The following is a 22,512-nucleotide window of genomic DNA, read 5'->3' as shown; positions in this document are numbered from 1 at the left end:
ATAATATGAAGGGAAAGGTGATCCTCGAGCCGCCCCTGTAAATCATATACATTTCACCAAGTGAGCACTGAAAGTTGGAGTTCACGAGAGAGGAAATATATCGCGTTCTTACAATGAAACAAACAATTATCCTCTTTTAATATAATACTATCTGTCTTGATTATTCAAAACAACGCGCGGACCCTCATGTGAGTTCGGACTGCCTCGATTTCTATATAATGCAACAGGGACGCATATATAAATGCCAACCGTTTTATATTTTTTATTGAAACACTCGTAAAAGTAACAAACGTTAGTCAATGTAACAAACCTGTATTATCAATCATAAATTCTGTAGATATATTGTTACAAAAATATCACAATATTCGGTGTAAAATCCAAAACACTACGAAAATATTTAGCTGTAAAATAAAAACGTCCATGTATAAATATTGGTATGCGAGGGTGTGTAGAGAAGCTGCCTATTTCTTAGTTTTGCGGAGATTGCTTTCCAGCTCGATGATTTTCTCCACACCTCTCCTCATTTCCTGGATAGCGTCGATCTCAGTGAGGCCCATCCGGCGCTTGTTGGAAATGTCGTACACGCCACCCTCGCTCTCTGAGTGTTCGCCGTGGATACCTGCAGCAGGGAGTGACATACTGTCGGTCTCACATAGTTGTCATTGCATGGTAGCAAAAGAAGGGTTATGGTAGGAATAGTAGGGTTATGGTAGGAATAGTAGGATTATGGTAGGAATAGTAGGGTTATGTATATAGTAGGAATAGTAGGGTTGTGGTAGGGATAGTAGGGTTATGGTAGGAATAGTAGAGTTATGGTAGCAATAGTAGTTATGGTAGCAAAGTAGGGTTATGGTAGGAATAGTAGAGTTATGGTAGGAATAGTAGGGTTATGGTAGGAATAGTAGAGTTATGGTAGCAATAGTAGTTATGGTAGCAAAGTAGGGTTATGGTAGGGATAGTAGGGTTATGGTAGGGATAGTAGGGTTATGGTAGGAATAGTAGGGTTATGGTAGGAATAGTAGGGTTATGGTAGGAATAGTAGGGTTATGGTAGGAATAGTAGGGTTATGGTAGGAATAGTAGAGTTATGGCAGGAATAGTAGGGTTATGGTAGGGATAGTAGGGTTATGGTAGGAATAGTAGGGTTATGGTAGGAATAGTAGGGTTATGGTAGGAGGGTTATGGTAGAATAGTAGGGTTATGGTAGGAATAGTAGGGTTATGGCAGGAATAGTTTAGACCAGGTTGACCTCGGACCGGATTCGTTTTTAACTAAACCAACCAAATACTAAATAACATATCAACTATGAACCACTCAATAACTTGTACTAATACAAATAAAATAAAAACACCGAACAGATTAAATTATCCCAAAATAGCATCGAGTGACACTGCCAGTGCTTTCTGCCCAATATTGATCAAGTTATTACTTGATGGCATTACTAGACACCCTCTTGACGACATTACTAGACACCCTCTTGATGGCATTACTAGACACCCTCTTGATGGCATTACTAGACACCCTCTTGATTGCATTACTAGACACCCTTTCACCGCGTACCTCTGGGCTGAAGATTGAGCTTGTCGCAAATCTGTTTGAAATCGGGCTTCTTGGAGAGGTTCGGGATGCGGATATGTACGCTGGCGCGCAGGGTGGTTCCCAGGTTGGTCGGACAAAATGTGAGGTAGCCAAACTTCGGGTGGTGTGCGAACGTCAGCTTCTTCTCCAGCGCCGTGAGGCCCTGGAAGTAAATTATGGATAGTAATATGAACACTGTAAAACTCTGTGACTTATATTTTAAACTCTGACATAATAACAGTATATTTGTTCATCTACATGATACACACATAAAATAGGCTAAGCCATTTGTTTGGGGATACAATCTGCAAAATAGTTTAAAGGGGGTCGAAATCAGGACCTCTTGATGAGATGCAGACACCTATATCGCTACACCAGCATAGTGTATGGTGTACATGTAAAACACATGCATTTCCAAACGCATTGCATTGTAAACAATCAAACTGCAGATATTGTCAAGAACAATCTGTTTTAATAAATTGTTAATAAACTGACGTTACAGTCGAAACGACCTTACGATGTTTCTACAAGCCACGTTCACGCGGGGTATATTACCTTGACAAGCCTCTGCCAGACCTCGGCGAGGTTGCCTCCCTCCTGCATGGAGATGATGCGGAGGTGATCCTCCTCGTTCAGCCAGACAAGGAAGCGCTTGTTGTTGCTGAAGAAGATCCCGCGGCCCGCCGGCCAGTCGTCGTACCCGTTCGCGTCGCCCAACACACTGAAACGAGAGCAAAAGTGAATGTCCAGAACGTTGTTACTTCAGCTACATCGTTCGTGAGTAACATTGCTATGTAAATAATGAAAATGATATTGAAGTGATGTATACCGGTAACCGACATTACATTGGCGTCTTGCTATTTTTACGGCCATACCTTTAAAGATTGTTTCAATGGAATCCGACGCGCTTATTGACACAGTTATCTAGTAGAATCTGTCTCATTATTTTTTTCTTTACTAAGGAGAGCTATAATAACTTATACCAATCTTTGGGGGGTCTTTGAAATGTTGTAAACCTGAGAGGTAGTTAAAATGCGCCCGGAATGGGGTTCGGACCATCGACCACCGGAACACTAGCACGGCGATCTAACCAACTGAGTTAACCGGGCGGCTGGTTCTAACCCACACACACACACTACAGAAACGAACTGTTTATAGAAAAGAGATCGTTAACTCACGGGTCGTCGTTTCGGAAAAGGAAGTGGTCCTGGATCATCTGTTTCTCGACAGCGGGCGTCATGGTGCTAAGTGGGAAGTACTTGCCGGCCAGCTCGCCACGAAGGGTCCGCAGCGCCGCCACCGTCATGCGCTCCATCTCCAGTCGGTCCTGCAAGCAAAACAGCCAGCGTTTATATAATCTGCCACGTACCGTATACAGAATGATCATCTTTATAACATGGTTGCAAAGTTCTTAAACTAGTAATGAAATGGAAAACATAAAAGTCATGGAAATCGAAGGGAACGTAAAGGAGTTGTGACGCAGAATTATTAATTAAAAAAATATGTTTTCGGTACATATTGAAAACCATGATTATGAGCGTACTTCTTTTGTTGATGTCGCCGGAAAGCCGAAGTTGGCGTGAGATCGTCCTACACGGATCCTGGTCGAATTAATGAAATCATTTTTTGGATCGAGATCACCGAAGCCAAGGTTGTCAAGGTCCCCGAAGTCTGGCTTTGGGTGGGCTAGTGTCTGCACACCGTGGTAATCCTTGATCACGGGGTAAAATACGTCCGAAAACACATCGTACGCATCCGGATCGGAGGCATAAATTCCGCAATGGCTTTTCAAATGAAGACACCCTGCAATGTGAAACAAAAATAAAATCATTTCATATAAAAGTATGTTAGCTTTTCATATATATGTATTATACATTGTAAAGATTAAATGATATTTTATGCTACAATATTATACACACCAGATCTGATGCAGTCAACGATCGTACCACCATAGCTCGTTGTAACCTTTTTATATTTCTCATATACTGCAGGCGTCAAGTATTTCTTAAGCAAAGAATTACAACTGCTTCCAGAATTTTTCAATCTTTGGAAAAGTGAATCTCCATCAGACGACGGCATTTTGGACGTTTTAAAGTTATTGAATTCCCGGAAGTTACGTCAGCGTCAAAACGTGACGTCGACTTTTTATTAAAGTTATAACATTTAACGTACACTTTCGCGGGTGTTTTGAGACGGTGTTGTACAATGCAAGGCAATATATTAACATGATTGAAAACATATTTTCTTTAATTAAAGTTTTCCAATCAGAGGTGCCATAAATGATATTAACACTCTGAAGCAATTTTCATTAGCATAAAATAAAATTCTCTCGTAATTATTAGTAACAAGTGTTGTTATTTATTAATAACTGAAAAGTAAGTTAAGCAACAACTAGATGTTGGGGTGACTAAGAAAGCGCTTCCAATATCAGAGAAAAATCACCTATGTAACCACGATCTTGATACTAAAGTTCCACAAAAAATACATGTCATCCTAGTAACGTTTTTAATAAAGGAAAAACAGACTGGCTAATTCAACTGTGCGTTAACATACGTTGGTTTTCATTTCATGTTAATACATTCATTGCATGGTAAATTCGCCCGCCAGTTTGCTATAGTTTGGCAAATGAAAATACATGTACAATAATAGAGAAATACATGTATCTTTATTCTTTAATCACCGCACCAAACCAATTATCGACTCAAAAAGGCGTACAACGTTTAGATATATTGATTCATGATTTGGTATTATGTTTACAAATGAAATACTGTATTCAGATAAGTAGACATTTGATATTGAACAAAGAATATTGATCTTGGATTATGAATGAAATACAAGTTATCCTGACTTTCAAATCATACCTTGAAGGTCAGAATAAGGAAATAAGTAAAAATGCAAACTATCTAAATTTTCCTACAACGTTTTCCGTATTACTGCTCTTTAAAGCGCCCTAAATAAGGTAGAAGAAAACAAGGATGCGGAACATTGCAGGACGGTTGACACACCAAGATATCAACTCTTGGATGCGAAAATTGTATATTTGACATTTTCTCCAATATATTTAACAGTAATAACCTGGTAGAGTTTAAATGTTTTATGTACAGTATGACAATATATGTTTGAAACAAACGCAGATTTCATTATCATATTCCCAAAACATAACACAGCTTAGTGAACAGAATGGTATTAAATACTGATATCGATATCATTTGTCAGTAATATTAGTTCATCATTATATTATTTTATGAACTCTTCAACACAAATTAGTGGCATTTTATATTTAAAAAATGTTCATTCAACTCAATTGTCACATATATTTGAACCCCCCACCCACCACCACCACAGGTGGGTGGGGGTGGGGGGAGGGGGCAATTCTCCAATGAGCAAATGCTCTGCATATAAACGCAACATAAGATAGTACATTGTATATTGAGAACTTTGACAAACGTGTTTAATTAAAGCTCTACTTTCCGACATACCTGAGCGTATACAATCGGCGAGCGATCCCCCGTAGTCGGTGACCTTGTCCTTGAGTTTCTCGTACACGGTCGGTGTGAGGTGTTTCTTCAAGAGCGAGCCGCTATTCGAGGTCGATAACCGCTTCCATAGCTCATCCAGCCCTATTTTCAAGCTGTCTTCCGGCATCCTTGCAGCTCCGAATTTACGCGAAAATCTCACACAACAAACTCCTGAATAGAACCGACTGATCGATCTCCGGACCAACAGACTTGCTGACTGTGCAATCTACGGACTTGTACTCGGCTTATATCGATAAATCCGCTTTAACAGATCATACCACACAACAAGGTCGTTTGAAGAATACTGAGGGTATGGACTACGCTATCTCGCTTGGGCCTAAACCACAGGTGCTTTTCTATACAAGTCTGCTAGGTATCAGCCGGCAACTCGAAGTTAGTGTAGATTTTCTAAGAAAACATGAGTGGTGGTATTAGATTACCGTATTAAACCAGAAAAGAAAATGGTTCAATATCTCAATACAGACTTTATACCAGGAGCTAATCATGCAGAAACAAGAGTATGGCAGCGGAGGTATTGTATTTAGCTACATGGCAGAAGTGTAGGTTTTGGCACTATTCTGACAGGTTTAGAACACAGAACAGGCTGGTCTTATATATAGATTTAAACACTGCACTATTCTTGAACCTGTGGTTTAAACTTCCGTTCGGTTATCTGTCTGTCATTGGAAAGGTCAGTGAGATAACGGAGAAGCAAACAAACTGCTTTTAAAGGCTCTTGTTAGCGTTCTATAAACATAGATACACGTACATAAAATTATTTGAATTTCTTTAACAAACAGTCAGTCAGTTGAAGCAGACATAATATATGTATCATATATTCGTGATTATGCTCGTATTGCAGGAGTGCAGCTGAGACATGTTACACCAAACCAGCTTTTGACGACTGGCATGCAGTTTGTGCATAAGTTAAGAATATTAATGCATAATATGTATTGAACACTATATTCCTTTCAATATACATTCAATATACTGATTCAGAATTCACATCACAAGTTGGACCAAGCATGAATTGGAGAAGAAAATAACAACCTGATATGCAACCAAATATCAGTTTATCGCGATATGGATTTTGTTTTTTATTTCGCACAAAATAACATTACATCCAACACTGTGTACAAATTAAAAGTTTGTTCACATAATTCCTATATATGTATAAGTATATAACAGTGCGTTTTATATGGAACTGACATCCCGGGGGTGAGACGGTAAAAGGGTTGGGGTCAATCTCGGATCCAGGCCTGCATGAGACTGGGCTTGGCCGCCGACATCACAACAGTATACGTTGTTCCCCTGAAAAATAAAAAAAAATCAGACACTATAGGGGTTATACAAAGGACGCAACTCTGACACTGTAGGGGTTATATAAGGGACACAACTCTGACACAGTAGGGTTATATAAGGGACTCAACTCTGACAATGTATGGGTTATACAAGGGACGCAACTCTGACACTCTAAGGGTTATACACGGACGCAACTCGGACACTGTAGGTGTTATACAAGGGACGCAACTCGGACAATGTAGGGTTATACAAGGGACGCAACTCAGACACTATAAGTGTAATACAAGGAACGCAACTCGGACAGTGTAGGGTTATACAAGGGACGCAACTCTTACACTGTAGGGTGATACAAGGGACGCAACTCGGACATCATAGGGGCTATACAAGGGAAGCAACTCGGACAGTGTAGGGTTATACAAGGGACGCAACTCGGACAGTGTAGGGTTATACAAGGGACGCAACTCAGACACTAAAGGTGTTATACAAGGGACGCAACTCGGACAGTGTAGGGTTATACAAGGGGCGCAACTCTGACACTAGAGTTATACAAGGGACGCAACTCGGACACTATAGGGGTTATACAAGAGACACAACTATGACACAGTATGGTTATACAAGGGACGTAACTCTGACACTTCTGGGGTTATACAAGGGACGCAATTCTGACACTGTAGGGGTTATACAAGGGGCTCAACTCGGACATTGCAGGTGTTATTCAAGGGTCTCAACTCGGGCACTGTACGTGTTATACTAGGGATGTAACTCTGACACATTTCTCATTTCCCCAAAAGACATAGCAGAGGCGGTCCCGGAAGAAGGCGTAAGAGACGAGCTCTTTAGGGACGAAACTTGGCACGAGAGACACCTTCCCCTACTTCTTCATCCCAAACAAAAAAACAACAACAACAACACCAACAAAACGAACAAACACACACCCATAAATGTAAATTATACAAGGGACATAACTCTAACACTGCATGGAGTTATACAAGGGACTCAACTCTGACACTCTAGAGGTTATACAAGAGTCGGAACTCTGACACTGTAGGGTTTTTTACAAGGGACGCAACTTTGACACCGTTGGGTTATACAAGGGACGCAACTCGGACACTGTAGGGGATGTACTAAGGACGCAACTCGGACACTGTAGAGACCTCCGACAAAAAACAATATTTTTTTTTAGTTTATTATTAGTAACTAGTGCATTTATATGTAAATTATGCATACTTTTTCCACCATACTGACATGAAAAATGTGCTTGGATAAAAAGGGTTCTGACGTTGATTGCATGTTCATTGTAACATTTTTATATATAATCGTATAATATGATAACATCTCACTTGTTAAGTACTGGTGGGGTGGACATGACGTTAAAGAGGTTCTGAACAGAGATGTTTGGGCGACCCATCGCGTTCATCGCCTTGATGGCCGGGTCCCTAAAATGGCAATACCATATGGTTATAAAAACAGCATTTCAGAAATGTTCGTGAATTTATTAATCTGTAGTGTTTGTCCATTATCTGTTTGCAGGATAAATTCATATGACGGTTTACTAAACAACGATATCATACTGGTGTCGAAAAAGTCATTGTTTCAAACACAACAACGATTATTCAGCCCTTTACGTCTGTACGTACCTCCGGTCATCTGCCTGTGGTGGCGGCTTCCAGTGGTCGTAGTTGGTCTCCACTAGGTACCACCTGAAACACGACACAACTTCCGAATGGTGTAAGTTGGTGTTTTTCGCATGTTTAAAATGTAATGTAAATGTTAAATGCTACGTGCTTCGTTAAATTTGATTAACAGCCTTACGGGCATCAGCCCAGAACTTTACTTTAAATTTATGCACACGTTGGGCCGAATATACAATGCTTTGCTTTACATAACAACGTTGATAACAGATTCGTTGTTAATTTTTTTAAGGGTAAACTATTTCACGATGTGCCCATATATTTAAATAAAACAATCACAGCTTAGACTTTTTGTCTTAAATCTTATCAGAAGTACTGCAAAGCACAAGTGTATCGAAAAGTCTATCCGAGCAGAAAACAAACGAAGTTAGCAACGATGGCATTAACAACATTACTAACTTTAACAAAGTACATAATGAGTTTTTATTATATATAGACAGTGACGGTGGAGTAATGGAATATCGCGGATCATAACAACAGGATATTCCTTTCTCCCACCTCAGATTATGATGATAAGTATCTTCCATGGCCGAGAGTTCTGCAAAAAAAATACATTTTTACTTAATTTTGTTTACCTGAGGTGGGAGAAAAAGCATCTACCATAGCCGCTCGTGTAAGATAGGTTCATCCCGACCTTCGCGTAGGGCGTTTTGCGGAAACTCGGTAAACCTCGTTTCCGCAAAACACCCTAGGCTCGGGTCGGAATGAACCTTATTTACACTGTCGGCCATGGAAGATATTTATAATCCTATATGAACGGTAACGCCACCTGTTATTCGTTGAATTTAGCCTCCAGATGTCGTCGGCAGCGAGGCGGCCCTTAGTGACGACGGCACCCTCGTCCTTGTTCACGCCGGCCAGAATAAAGTAGGCGTCGGCGGCGGTCGGTGTATAGGCAAAGCGGCTAACTGCATTCTCAAACGTTTTGTCGGCGTCTAACGCCTGGATCGGAAATAAAAAATAAACTCTACAGTCGAATACTTGAGAGGCCTTGAAGAACGTTCCCATTAGAAAGAACACAAACATATATATGAAGGGCTAATAACTGACATAGATGAAATGTGATAAGCGAAGTTACAGGCAAAATAAAACTTTTTTCTGCGTATACATGAAACGAAATATTATTCTCATAAACAATGTCACCAGATTTGCATATCAAGCTAGAGATCGCACAAAGTGAATATGTAAATCAAGCCATTTTTATGCAACTCGGACGTTGACTTACATCTCTGACGAGGAAGGAGACGGGGACAACGTCACTATCAAACAGCGCCACTATTAGGTTCCATAGAGGGATACCCTGGTCTGAAATTTGGACATGGGTATTATATTGCCTTCTCCAAGGGGCTAGGTATGTTCAACACAGGGTCCCGTTTCAATAAAAATCTAAATCGATTTTGTAGTATATTATCGTAAGTGACATATGTTCGTGAATTTGGCGCATTTCTGAGCGAATTGAACTTTAACCATTATTTAAAACAACACAACGTTTAGCAAATAAAATGATCGTCAGTGTGTTGGTATTTAAGACGCTTATACAGATTGTGGATCATTTAAGTAACGACTAAACTCACTTATTAAAACGGTACCCAGAGAGCGGATATCTTTCAAACGCAGTATTATAGTTCTAATACACTGTGACCGGACCGTCTTACCAATGCACGAATAGTACGATTTCTTTTTGGAATCTAATACCTTTAGTTGCTTATTAAGGCGAAGTTTGTTTGGTTTGACAGGTAAAATCGTCAATTTATGTTGTGACGTTTACTCAATTTTAAACTGAAATGCTTGATCATAGGATAGTTTTGTCGTGCGCTAGATGGCGCTAGTATCTAGTCATCTAGCATGTAGTCGAATAAGGTACTTAACTAACATCCAAAATAATGACAGAAATACCAATTACCATACCCCTATCCCATATACCGGTGTAGCGTACCTCGTCCGTCCACAATGTCAGTGACAGTGGTAGGACGCTGGCCCGAGAGGATGCCCACGCACCATTGCAGTTCAAAAACTGTACCGGGAATAATTGTACACATATGACGTCATACATACCTCGTTCACCAACGCTGTTCCGTCAGGAGGAGAACGTATTCCACCTATATAAGCCTGCTTTTCACAGTCTGTACAGCTAATGTACATATATTTATATACATATATGGCGTCATGTAAGTATTTCGTTAGTCGACAGCGACGGTGAATACGTTTGGACGCTGGCCCGTCAGGACGCTCACGAACCCGCGTACGTGATACTGGTACATCGTCTCACAGGGCAGAATCATACACTAATGGCGTCATACATACCTCGTTCGTCGACAGTGGCGGTAAATACGTTGGGATGCTGGTCCGTTAGTATGCCCATGTAACCCGCGAACGTGATGCTGCTGTACACCGTCCCACAAGGCAGAATCATACACATGTGACGTCATACGTACCTCGTTCGTCGACCGTGACGGTGAATACGTTGGGAAGCTGGCCCGTCAGCATGCCCATGTAACCCGCGAACGTGATGCTGCTGTACACCGTCCCACAGGGCAGAATCGAACACATGTGACGTCATACGTACCTCGTTCGTCGACAGTGACGGTGAATACGTTGGGACGCTGGCCCGTCAGGATTCCCACGTAACCCGCGTACGTGATGCTGCTGTACGCCGTCTGAAAGGCAGACAAATTCAATACAATGCAATACAATACGAAAAAAGAATACTCATATGACGGTAATATGTTTAATGAGAAAAAGTGTTTTATGTAGATTTAATGATTTTCTCCTTTTGGCTGTTAGTTTCGATGCATACCTGTCCTCCCCTCTGGTAGTCGACCTGTATGGTGATATTCTTTAGCATGTCAGTGAAGCTGTAGTCAAGGTTACGGGAGTGCCAGATCATTCCTGCTTGGTCCTGGGACACGATACTCGTGCAATACCTGTCGTGCGCGGGATATGGACAAGCATCAACTAGTCAGCTTATAAGGATATTTTTAAAAACTTGAAAGCATATTACATAGAGAATGTGTTTGTTTTAGTGTAAGATCATAATATATTTCACCGAGAGAGCACCAAAATTTATGTTTTTGTGAAATATTCACTCTTGGGGTCCACGAGGTGAAATATATATCCTCAAATTGGAATAAAGTCATTTAATTGCACTTTTTAGACGAAAAAAGCACCAATTTGTATGCGCATGTAACGTCATTTTGGAAATTACATCATTGAAATTGTGTCCCTGCCTTGTAAGTGCTGACGTTTGATTTTGAACTGAGAGGGGGCTTAGATTTCAAAACGGGGAAACATATCAAATTATCTAAAAGCCAGCGGAAAGAGTATAATAAAAAAATTGTAATGCACTTGCGGTGAAACATTTTTAGGACCCACGGTACGGAATCCGTTATAAAACACAACTTGTACCGTGCATTCCGACGAGAGCAGTGAACATTCTCAAACGGGCAGGTATGAAATAAGTGCACTTAGGCATATGTAATGGTAGAGAATGAGCCCAATTTAAGAATTAATTTGATATTTCTTTTTTAATGATAAATTGCCGTTTTCTTACGCGGTGAGGTCGTAGATTACGTTGATGAGAAGGATTTCTCCAAGACTGACGTTCAGCACGTTAGCGATACCTGCAAACAAGACTGACGTTCAGCACGTTAGCGATACCTGCAAATATCCTCTTATTGTGCTAGAGTGTTTACACATCATATTTCTATATTGAACAGTCACACATATATAGGACAAGTATCATCGAAGGCATTTTTCTAATATGAATGAATTAACATGTTTAATATATATACTATAAAAAAGTCACTCCAAGCATTTTATAAAATCCTAAAAAAGAACACGTCAAGCGGGTGTCTCGCTCGTCGATGAAAGGGCATATAACTCGACAAATACTTTAGATAGGATCATTGGACTTGCTACTTAGTTTAATTAACGCCATTGTGCACACGTACCAAGTTTCATGTTAGTTAGAATTTAGCACATTTCAGTTAGGACAGCGGTTAAAGTATTTGCATGATGCCGACGATGGCACCATTTCTTTGACAATACTTGGGCATGTGTTTGCTTCGAAGTCAAAGAATACCAAAACAGCTGTAATACCCCTCATTTCGTCGGCGTAAGGCTGGTCGATGTATGCGTCCAGATCCGTGGCTATGAGGTCGATGTAGGGGACCAGCTCTTCAGGCACGTATTCACTGAATAGTGACGGTGAAAGTATTAACATGAGGTGTGCTATATCTTAGAATTGATCACAAGGACAAACAATGTCAGAGACCCTAGTAGGCAAATTATCAACTGCTGTTACATGGACGGGTACCCGCAGGCCAAGGTCCGGTTTGATGGACACCCTGTCACCAACCAATACTATCCAATCGCTCGTGCCTTTAAGGTTTTTTTACGACAGCCTTCTCGCCTGCTACTGATTGAGCTGACATGAGTTGAGATAGGATAAAAAAAAACTTGGCGTGGAATGTATATAAGGGAAATTGACGATCGGGTACCCGGGTCCACATTTTTTATCCGTCCATGCCCCACTAACCACACAAACGAGGCAATTACACTAGCAGATTTCAAGCACTGAACATTTGACACTGTTTCAACATATTACAGGACATTAACATCGTAATAACAAACATATTATAGGACATCAACATCGTTATAACAAACCTGTTATAGGACATCAACATCGTAATAACAAACCTGTTATAGGACATCAACATCGTAATAACAAACCTGTTATAGGACATCGTAATAACAAACCTGTTATAGGGCATCAACATCGTAATAACAAACCTGTTATAGGACATCAACATCGTAATAACAAACCTGTTATAGGACATCAACATCGTAATAACAAACATATTATAGGACATCAACATCGTAATAATAATTACATCTGAATGAGAACAAGACAAGCATTAACACTCAACGTAAATATAGGCTATTGATTATCCTTTGCATGAAACATTCAGAAAAGAAAAACGGTTTAATATTTACAGGAGAACTTTGTGCACGTCCGGGACAATTTGCTTGTGGTCCAGTGCCACTTCCTGCCAGCGTTTGGTGGGCGGCAGGTCCAAGTTGACAACATACTTCCGGGGCGGCGTGACCGCCTCCCCCGCCGCCATCCACACCGCTAGCACCACCGCCGCAAACAATCCGTGCATCACGCAAGAGCCCATGGAATAACCTGCTGTCCTTTTGTATTTTATGAACACAATCCGAAATAAAATACTTTACACTTTACTTTCAGTTATAACCGAACAGTCATGTGATTATCTGCGTTATGTGATAAATGTGTCAATCATTATAAGATGATAACACATTTATTAACCATTTCACAATCAAAACATACATAATTGTTATTCTAATCATTGAAATTGTGGCGACACCACTTCAAGGAAGCACATACATGAGTCAATCACTAGATTGCAATTTATAAACCCCATTGAAACGATATTATTATCTTGATAGGAAAACCCATAACTTATGCGGAACTATTTCACTCAGTATTCAAGCAGAACAAGGATATATCGTTTGAGCCGATGGATGCGTTCCGGCTGGGTACATTCGGAAGGAAAGCTCAAATCGGAAAAATATTACTTTCAAGTATTCTGTATTAGATGGTTAGGAAAATATATTTTTAAAAAAATAACACGTTTGTTCTAAGTAGAGTGTAGTTGTGTCAAGTGCATGGAGTTTGACAGCTTTAAACAAATAAATGGGAAGACACTATTAAAAGTCTTGTGCGAATTGAAACAATGACTGGTTTAAGGATTTGTTCAGGTACCACCAAAGGAAAAGTGGTTGGTTGAGTACAAATATGTGTTTCTCATTGTTGTTATACGAATGTGTGCCAACTCATTGGAAAATTATTATATGAATGTACAGAAAAAAAGGTGTGACCTTTACCCTGAATGTGGTCTCAATGTAGTTGACATATTCACGGACTTATTTTGAAACCCTTCCATAATTGAATGTCTTATCCATGGAGCGGTCAAGAAAATAAATGGCCAGCTTGATCCAGATGACCTTGAAACTAACGATAGGTGCTTGCGACATGCTCTTTCCACGTCAGCTTGATACCGTGAACATCAGCGCTAAGTTATTCTGAAATCCATTTATCCAGATTATGGATAGGCAACAACACATGTATATGTGACCAGTGAATCCAAGCGATTTTGAACTGGACATGGTGTCTTGAATATATGTTCCATGTATGTCAATGTCAGCTTGATGTTGTAAACAGTTGTGCAATAGGGGACAAACAAACATATGGAAGCCAAAGACGGGCGGACAGACAAGCTGGCAAGAGCATAAAAACCATGCATACTGTATATATAATAGAATTTATTTTGTGCAAAAAATATATTTACAAGTTAGATGCATACATGTTTCACAATCACATGAATTTATATACTAAACATATAGCACAGAAAAACATGGTAAAATGAGTGTTTTTGTTTTTTTCCCCGGCCATGTGGCCAGTGCTGGAAAAACCCGTCTTACATCCCCCACCCCCATGTAAGATGAGCCACGCCCCAATGTGTACACACCGGTCTCAAAAATAGACCTGTGTCTTACGACGCATTACTCACCCCCATTCGGGGTAAAAAAGACTCCGACATAAAGTAGTCCGCGTAGGGATGGCGATTTTTTAATAAAACACATTATATCTTTTTCAAGTGATTAAAAATGGTTTACTTATTCTTCAGTGGTCTTAAAATTCAAGATACAATTAAAAGTTCGACCGTGTTACTATTATTTTATTCGGATATTTAAAACTATGTACTTTCACTTTCGGTTTTTAACTAACAATGGACGAAATAATAACACGCGTGTCTAAAGAAATTGGGTTTGTAAAACCACTGAAAGACTGTCAGAGGGAATGTTTGATGCATGTTTTAAGTAAACATGATGTGATGGCTATTTTGCCAACCGGATATGGGAAAAGTTTGATTTTTCAAGCGGCCCCATTTGTGTTAAAAGCAAAGTATGACCTTGTTTCTTCTGTTTGCTTAATATTGACACCAAATACAATAAAAGAACAGTTAAATAAATTAAATAATATCAATATCTGCAGTAGATCACACAAACGGCGTTTAAATTGAATTGTTTTTCACTTTACAATTTTATAAATTTGACACTTCCGTGTTTAAGCCGCCATCTTGAAAAAGTAGTGCGTTCCCATCATGCTTAGAGTGCTTTCACACAGGTCAGTAAGACCGGTGTGTACACAATGAGTCACGCCCAACAACGCGCCACTTCTTATTTCTTTTATTGAATGGTTTATGAAAAGTATATTATGTCATTTCAATAAAGCACAATTAAATATATAAGTATGAAAGACTTTTAATTTAGATAGAAAATAAATAATCGTAAAAACGCGATATTTAGAGGAACTATTTGACGTCAAAAGTTATTTAAAATTACTGCGCTTTATGACGTCAGTAAACAACATCGCACGCGCTTTTTGGTAAAATGTACAAAAGTGCGATTTCTAAGTCAATTTTCCCCACAAATTGATAATTTTAGATATATGCAAGAAATAATATCAATCATGTTTTTCCGGTCCGGATCGAAAAACCCGACCCTCGGGCACGCTGCGTGGCCGGTAACTCGGCAAGCCTCGTTACTGGCGTACGCGCGTGCACTCGGGTCGGATTTTTCTATCCGTACGGAAACACATGATAGATACTTGTCATGAATATGGCGACTGATTCTATGTGCAAAAAATCGCATTCACAATTGCTAAGACATTTCTTTCAAAACTCCCATACCAATTATCTGCCTAGAAAAAAAGACAGTAATATATACCTTAATACATTTTCAGATCCAACCTATCACTTAATACTAAATAATACAAATCTTCATCATACCGCAATACATGTAATGTACATTATATTCTATGATTTAACTTATTTTGGTTTTACGTAACCACATAAACGATGAAAACTGACTTGTGTTAATTTGTACGTCCAAATCCTGCAATTCATCAACCGTTAGAAAGGGCTCTTATACATGGAAGTTGTTCATCTTCATCCAGACCAATCCTCATATTCAGTATGTTGTATAATATAGCATATAAATGTTCTCTGAAAATAAAATATACTTAAACCTATACATGCATAATTTTGTTATGATAAAATCTAGTGTAACTGCACATACGTAATTTAACATATACATGTACTACGTAACCCTTGGGGATGTATTCAATAACCGCATGTATAAGATTTCACTTACATTCAAGATAAGAATCCAAGGATAAGAATGAGATTGAATACCGTCCTGGAGCTGTGGCGGATCTGTGGTCTACTGGTAACACACTTGACTATCAATCCAGGGGTTGCAGGTTCGATTCCCCGTATTCACATGCTAGGATGCTGATAAACATTATTGTAAGCTTTCATGGTTGTAGCTTAAATACTTTTGGAGATACGCATGACACACAATTGCATGCTCTATAGGTTGTTTAAACTAAGTCGAGGGCCATTACTAATTACTCGGTGCAACTACACAAAATCCCCAGGTGTACATCTGACAAATGCTGCCTAGCATTCCTTTACAGTTACATCACTATGGCTAATTTAATATTAGAGATATGAGAGACACAAGATTTTGTCACAAAAAAGACTGACTGGCCATGCCCAAAACAATATGAATCGTTTCAGGCGAAGGGCAGCCCTAATTACCACAAGCAAACTAAAAGCACATGTATGAATTGTACACATTGTAATTTTACAAACAAAACCAGATATGGTAAAGAAATGGTAAACTGATCCCTCCATTAGTATTCTGACTATACTCTTAAAGGAATGTCAAAGTAAAACATATAACATAAAAGTATTCTTTTATGTTGAGGAAGAAATGTAAAAATGCATACAATTTACATGTCCTCGATATGTAAAAGTCTGAGAGCTTGTGTGTATATATTCTAACTATATAAAAATTGCTAAATATACAGCATGGAAAGGAACAATATATAGTTTTTAAACATAACAAAGTAGCACTTATTAGAACAATAATTCACAGTCAAATACATGCATGTAGAAACAAGAACATTGTACATAGAAATTCTTGAAACAAAGACAAAACTACTTGAAATATATATGTAAGTGAACACAACAAATGAAAATTTAGTTACCCTAAAGCAGGATACTTTTAATTTGATTTGAATCAGTAAAATGTGTGAATGTTTACTTACAGAACTTCATCATTTGTTTGTGTATTAATTGGGTGATTTCTATACAAGAACAAGTCAACTATGGTCATTGGAATTGCACCGTATCACAGAAAAATGAAGTTTTAACATACATGTGGATAAATAATCATCATATAGCACAAACTGAGCTTGAGCGAAGAGAAATTCATTCTGAGTGTGTGAGTAAGTCTACCATCAAATTTCATCGTCTGAGGTGGCCCCAAGTAGCCCCAAAGAGGCTTCCTCATTGTTCTGATGATCATATCCTCCCATGCTAGACAGGGGCAGGGGCAGGAAGGGGGACAAATTGCGTCGATGGAGCCTGCGGTATCTGCGTTGTACCTGGCAGGCCGCCACACAAAATATACCACTCACCATACAGCTCACTATCACCACAAACAGATCTGCAAGGGAGAATATTATCTTTGAATAATCTAATTATTACAGGTTTAATTTTAAGAAACAGAGTACTATTAAAGGGACAAGACACCAGACGGTCCCAAAATCAGCTAATACCTATCTCCTCTTAACAAGCCTTGAGTTGTTAATAACGAGCTAGTATGAAACCAATAATAAATCACTTAACATGATAAAAAGAATTTGTTTCTGTCTTTGCTGAGTTTACCCTTTTAAAAGTAGGGCATAATGGTTTCCCAGTCTATAGTGTGTATATTTATTAAAGCATGTGAAAGTCACATGATTAATACAGTAACATATACTGGTATCTACAGGGAACACAAACCCTGTTAATTTTGAAATGGAAAAATACGCAACCACTGCAAAAGAAACATGTGTAATAAGCAATGTTATACATCAGTAAGTAAAATTCAATGCATTGTACACAACGATAAAGATTTTATGTAAATTTTTGAAATTTTTCTATTTTTCCTTGCAATTGTGGCATGTGGTGCATAGTCCCTTTAACACAATTTAGTATTTTGCTCCTAACTAGACTGTAGATGTGTTCAGGGATTTAGAAAATCTACACTTTTTCAATTTAAACAAGAATAAGTACATCACATGCTTACATGTTCCAAGCGTGCTGGGGGACTCTGTGACAAGCCTGTCTACCAAGAGCTGGGACACAACCTTCAGGGAACCGTTGTTGGGCGCAGGAACAAGGTCAAGCAGTCGGCACAGGAGCGGGTACACGTCAACGTTGTTGAAAGAGTCTACCATGGATCCTGGCTTAAATGATGGGCCCATAGCCAGAAATACTGGGTGCATGTCTGGTATACTGTTGTTGTACCCATGCTCACCAGCTGGGAGAAAACAAGTGAAAATCTGTGTTTAGTTTATATATATATATATATATATATATATATATATATATATATATATGCCTATATTTATACATATATGTGTTACTGTTATATTGACTTAAATTACTTATAATAAGATAATATGTGCTTATATTCATATAAAAACACTTAGGAGACATTAGTCACATTGCACCGAGCTGACAAGTATACACAGTATTTAAAAGATAAACAAGATATGCCACAATGCAATGAAACCAGGTTTTCAAAGACTGACAGAAGAACTACAGCCTTCATCATTAGATTCAGTTTAAACCTCTCATCTATTTTTTTGTATTGGTGATCTTGACCTTGACCCCGGGGGCCCTAAAACCCAATCCAATGAAAGGTCACGATAACTCTTCCTTAATATCAATCTAGTCAAAGTATGTCAAACCTAACTTAAGTAATTCAGATTCAACCATTTTTTCTATTTTTAGTAACAGTGACCTTGACCTTCATACCAGGGGCCCTACATGCAACCTCATGAATGGTCTCTATAAACCCTTCCTAAATACATTTGTACTGAGGTTAGTCAAGATATATATGTAAACCCTAACATAGTACTAATTCTAGTAACAGACCTTGACATTGATCCTAGGGGCCCCAACCCATCCCATGAAAGATATCCATAAACTCATCCTATAAATAAAGTTTGATCGAGATCAATGTCAACCCTTACTCAAGTAATTCAGTTTCAACCGTTTTTTTAGTAAAAGTTTTACCTTAACCCTAGGGGCCCAAAACCCAATCACATGTTAGGTCTCCATATTTTCTTCCTAAATACAAAGTTTAATCAAGATACGTCGACCCTACCTAAAGTTATTCAGTTTTAACCATTTTTCTATTTTTTAATAAAAGTGACCTTGACCTTGACTTAAGTGGCCCAAAACCCTTTCCCATGAAAGATCTCCTTTTTTTAACTTTTCCTATATACCAATTTTAGTCAAGTTATGGTAACTAAACTAAAGTTATTCAATTTGAACCGTTTTTCTATTTTTGGTTACGGTGACCTTGACCTTGACCCAAGGATTCCAAACAGATTATCCCATGAAAGGTTTCCATACACTCTTCCTACATACCAACTTGAGTCAAGATATGTCAACACTTACTCAAATTATTCAGTTTCACAGGTGAGTTTGATGCCGCCCGCCCATCCGCCCACCCACTCATCTCAACAACAACGTACGTCATTCTAATAACCAGCAGTGCGTAGGAGTAAGGTGAGCATTTACCAAACACTCGCAAAAGGTTTTACCTTGTATCCCAGTTGCAATGCAGCACATACACTGCAAGCAGGGAACCAAACAGCAAACGTTCACCGCAAACATGTTTACTGAACGCACTACAGGTTTCACTTTGTGAAAACTTGGGAAACTAGTACAGTCATGTTGACTATTGATTTTTACTCACTGTCTTAAATGTTTATATATATGTATAAAGCCTACCAATAATCATATCATTTAATTCAATCATTTTTTAATCAGAAATACAAGTCCAAATAAACAACAATTTGACATACCAAAATATGTGTTGTTATGTGAACACCAGTAATGCTCCTCGGGGATGACCATGATTGGAGGGGTCCTGCGGTTGTGTTTGATGTGGAACTCCTCTGGCAGGTCCGCCTTCAGGTACACCTTTGCATGATCAAGGCTGCTCAGGTTTTGGACAATTGCTTCCACATTCTCTGTTAAAAATGCACACTTAGTAATACATGTCATGCAGATCAATAGACTACGGACCAGGAGCCTGCATCAATAACGATCTCGGTCGATATTTGTTGTCAATTGAAATGATGGTAGTCTTATAATAATGCAATTTTGCTATATTTTTGAGAAAATTAAATTTCAGTCAGTATTTAAACAAAATGAAAAGGAGATAAACAAGAGCCGTCCTAAGACAGTGCGCTCGACTACGCCGCTTTGACTTAGAATACAATAACGATGTAATAATACCAAGTTTGGTCTCTTTATGTCAAACCTAACTAAAATTATTTGATACATAAGGTGACTTTGATGCTGCCCTCCCACCAGCCCGCCCAAACAATGACGCAAGTCATTCAAATAACTTGATTTCCCATTATGAAAATGTGGTTAAGAATATAAAAATATGCCTTTCAAAGGAAACAAAAAACAAAACAAAATTCAAGGGCCATAACTTGTATTTAGGCTTAAAACGGAGTTATGTTTCTTGTTGTAAGATGGTCGTAAATAATTTTGAATTTTATTAAGTGCTATTAATGAACGGTATAGAAGTTTTTTTTATTAAAATCCCAACTTGCCCTTAACTTTTACTTGCCTAAAACTTCAGGGGCCATAACTAGTATAAAGGATATGGAGTTATGTAACCTCATTGGGTGATGGTCCTGAACAATTGTGTGAAGTATTAAGTCAATTGAATGAAGCGTATAGAAGTTATTAAACAATATCCCAACCTGTCCTTAAACTTTAACCTAAGTTCCATATCAGGGGCCATAATTTGTATAAAAGATAATATGGAGTTATCTAACCTCATCATGTGATGGCCCTGAACAACTGTGTGAAGTATTAAGTCAATTGAATGTAGGGTATTGGACTTATTTAGGTGAAAATCCCAACTTGCCCTAAAACTTTAACCGGACGCCGACGCCCACGCCGACGCGAGTAGTATAGCCCACCTTTTCTTCGAAAAGTCGAGCTAAAAATACCCCATTGTTGCCATTTATAATGTTTCTACAGATTTAAGATTATTGAATTTATGACCAAAATCCTTTACTTAAAACAGCCTCCTGTAGTGTTTTAGATAACTTTTTCATGAAAAATGTTGTAATTTACATTAGCAACCTACTGTAAAAAAACAATGACTACTTTATATATATTTATGTGACAATATGTAAAAATTAGACATTTTTTTTTACATACTGATACCAGGTGTAGAAGGAAAAATTCCACAAACTGGGTTTGTACTAGTAACAAAGTATGTGCCTTCTGTCAAATACTTGGTTAGCTCAATTTTGTAGGATTCTTCAGGTGGAATTGAAGCCATTCCATGATCACTTAAAACTATTATGTCTGTATTCTCATAAATATTGGCATCTTTAAGAGCCCAAAATAGATCATCTAGCACTTTCTCTAATTGAAATAAAACACTTAAAACTTCGGGCGAATCTGGTCCAACTTGATGTGCGATTTTGTCAGGCTCCTCGAAATATAAAAGGCCAAGATTTATTGGATATTCATCTGTAAACCACTCAATCATAGTGTTGATCCTATCTTTGTATGGAAATTCCTTTTGTGTGCGGAATGGTATTATCCGGTATGGTCTGAATCCTTCGATAGGTGCCATAGACTCTGGCCAGCAAATGCAACCCGAGCGATACTCAGTGTTCTGACGTTGATTCGTAACCCATATTGGTTCTCCACTGTACCATTTTGGATTACTGGTAATGGTGTCATTATTTCCATGATATGTTTCATTGAAAACAGAATCATACATCTGATTTCCCACAATTCCATGGCTTTCTTCAAAAAGTCCAGTTGATAATGTATAATGATTCGGGAATGTTTTTGTGATAAAAGCATTTATCATTCCATTTTTAGCAAATGCACCATCAGCAATCATTCTATGGAAGCTTGTTAAGTTTCGTGCTTTTTTGTAGTAATCCCATCTAAAACCATCGAATGAAATTAGCAACACCTTGTGTGGACTAACCCTGCCATCAACATGCAGTGGCAGTTTCAGAAAAAGTATTAAAATAAAGAAATTTAACATTAACACTTTTAAGTGAGAACAAAAACTTTGCATCCAGATACACATCATTTTGATATTTGTTTATGGAACAGTTACCAATTAAACTTGGATAGATTCTGACACATTTCAAACCATTTTGATGTGGCAACATCTGCTGACGAATATTTACTTTACAATGATGTAAGAATTTAAACT

General features: G+C 38.5%; 3 protein-coding genes across 6 annotated transcripts; all 3 read right to left on the bottom strand.

The window, feature by feature from the left end:
* Positions 1-247: 247 nt before the first annotated feature.
* Positions 248-5,461, bottom strand: LOC128238825 (arginine kinase-like). The gene is made up of 6 exons (XM_052955089.1): positions 5,057-5,461; positions 3,121-3,380; positions 2,756-2,904; positions 2,133-2,298; positions 1,560-1,740; positions 248-619 (listed from the first exon to the last, which is right to left on the bottom strand). Exons 1-6 carry the CDS (start codon positions 5,220-5,222, stop codon positions 462-464), a joined length of 1,080 nt encoding a protein of 359 aa, XP_052811049.1. The 5' UTR covers positions 5,223-5,461; the 3' UTR covers positions 248-461.
* Positions 5,462-6,160: 699 nt separating this feature from the next.
* LOC128238826 (N-acylethanolamine-hydrolyzing acid amidase-like) lies at positions 6,161-17,467 on the bottom strand. Of its 3 annotated transcripts, none has more exons than XM_052955091.1 (11): positions 15,087-17,467; positions 13,084-13,365; positions 12,187-12,281; positions 11,639-11,708; positions 10,886-11,012; positions 10,655-10,745; positions 9,314-9,393; positions 8,858-9,030; positions 8,035-8,097; positions 7,738-7,833; positions 6,161-6,406 (listed from the first exon to the last, which is right to left on the bottom strand). In XM_052955091.1, exons 2-11 carry the CDS (start codon positions 13,266-13,268, stop codon positions 6,337-6,339), a joined length of 1,050 nt encoding a protein of 349 aa, XP_052811051.1. In that variant the 5' UTR covers positions 13,269-13,365; positions 15,087-17,467; the 3' UTR covers positions 6,161-6,336. The 3 variants fall into 3 exon arrangements, with proteins under 3 accessions (XP_052811051.1, XP_052811053.1, XP_052811050.1); XM_052955093.1 differs by having other exon boundaries at positions 15,215-17,467; XM_052955090.1 differs by lacking the exon at positions 15,087-17,467 and having other exon boundaries at positions 13,084-14,360.
* LOC128238822 (ectonucleotide pyrophosphatase/phosphodiesterase family member 5-like) lies at positions 14,417-22,471 on the bottom strand. Of its 2 annotated transcripts, none has more exons than XM_052955086.1 (4): positions 21,489-22,471; positions 20,108-20,275; positions 18,316-18,549; positions 14,417-17,691 (listed from the first exon to the last, which is right to left on the bottom strand). In XM_052955086.1, the coding sequence occupies exons 1-4, from the start codon at positions 22,384-22,386 to the stop codon at positions 17,483-17,485; spliced, it is 1,509 nt and encodes a 502-aa protein (XP_052811046.1). In that variant the 5' UTR covers positions 22,387-22,471; the 3' UTR covers positions 14,417-17,482. The 2 variants fall into 2 exon arrangements, with proteins under 2 accessions (XP_052811046.1, XP_052811047.1); XM_052955087.1 differs by having other exon boundaries at positions 21,495-22,471.
* Between the last annotated feature and the right edge of the window lie 41 nt (positions 22,472-22,512).

Source organism: Mya arenaria, chromosome 6 (genome assembly GCF_026914265.1).
Source record: "Mya arenaria isolate MELC-2E11 chromosome 6, ASM2691426v1".
NCBI classification, from domain to species: domain Eukaryota; kingdom Metazoa; phylum Mollusca; class Bivalvia; order Myida; family Myidae; genus Mya; species Mya arenaria.
The sequence above is the reverse complement of the archived record's forward strand: the minus strand, read 5'-3'. Positions and strand labels throughout refer to the sequence as shown.

Bases quoted from the DNA above. Each gene is read 5' to 3' on its own strand.
- LOC128238825 (XM_052955089.1), bottom strand. From the start codon at position 5,222: ATGCCGGAAGACAGCTTGAAAATAGGGCTGGATGAGCTATGGAAGCGG. The intron at 3,381-5,056 runs GTATGTCGGAAA...TTCACATTGCAG, and splicing joins CGCCGATTGTATACGCTCAG to GGTGTCTTCATTTGAAAAGC. The intron at 2,299-2,755 runs GTGAGTTAACGA...CTCTCGTTTCAG, and splicing joins CTTTTCCGAAACGACGACCC to TGTGTTGGGCGACGCGAACG.
- LOC128238826 (XM_052955091.1), bottom strand. From the start codon at position 13,268: ATGGGCTCTTGCGTGATGCACGGATTGTTTGCGGCGGTGGTGCTAGCG. The intron at 9,031-9,313 runs GTAAGTCAACGT...TTTCCGATCCAG, and splicing joins TCTCCTTCCTCGTCAGAGAT to GCGTTAGACGCCGACAAAAC. The intron at 8,098-8,857 runs GTGGCGTTACCG...GTCGTGTTTCAG, and splicing joins CTAAATTCAACGAATAACAG to GTGGTACCTAGTGGAGACCA.
- LOC128238822 (XM_052955086.1), bottom strand. From the start codon at position 22,386: ATGATGTGTATCTGGATGCAAAGTTTTTGTTCTCACTTAAAAGTGTTA. The intron at 18,550-20,107 runs GTATGTCAAATT...GTTTTCTCCCAG, and splicing joins ACATAACAACACATATTTTG to CTGGTGAGCATGGGTACAAC. The intron at 17,692-18,315 runs GTAAGCATGTGA...TCTCCCTTGCAG, and splicing joins CCCCAGCACGCTTGGAACAT to ATCTGTTTGTGGTGATAGTG.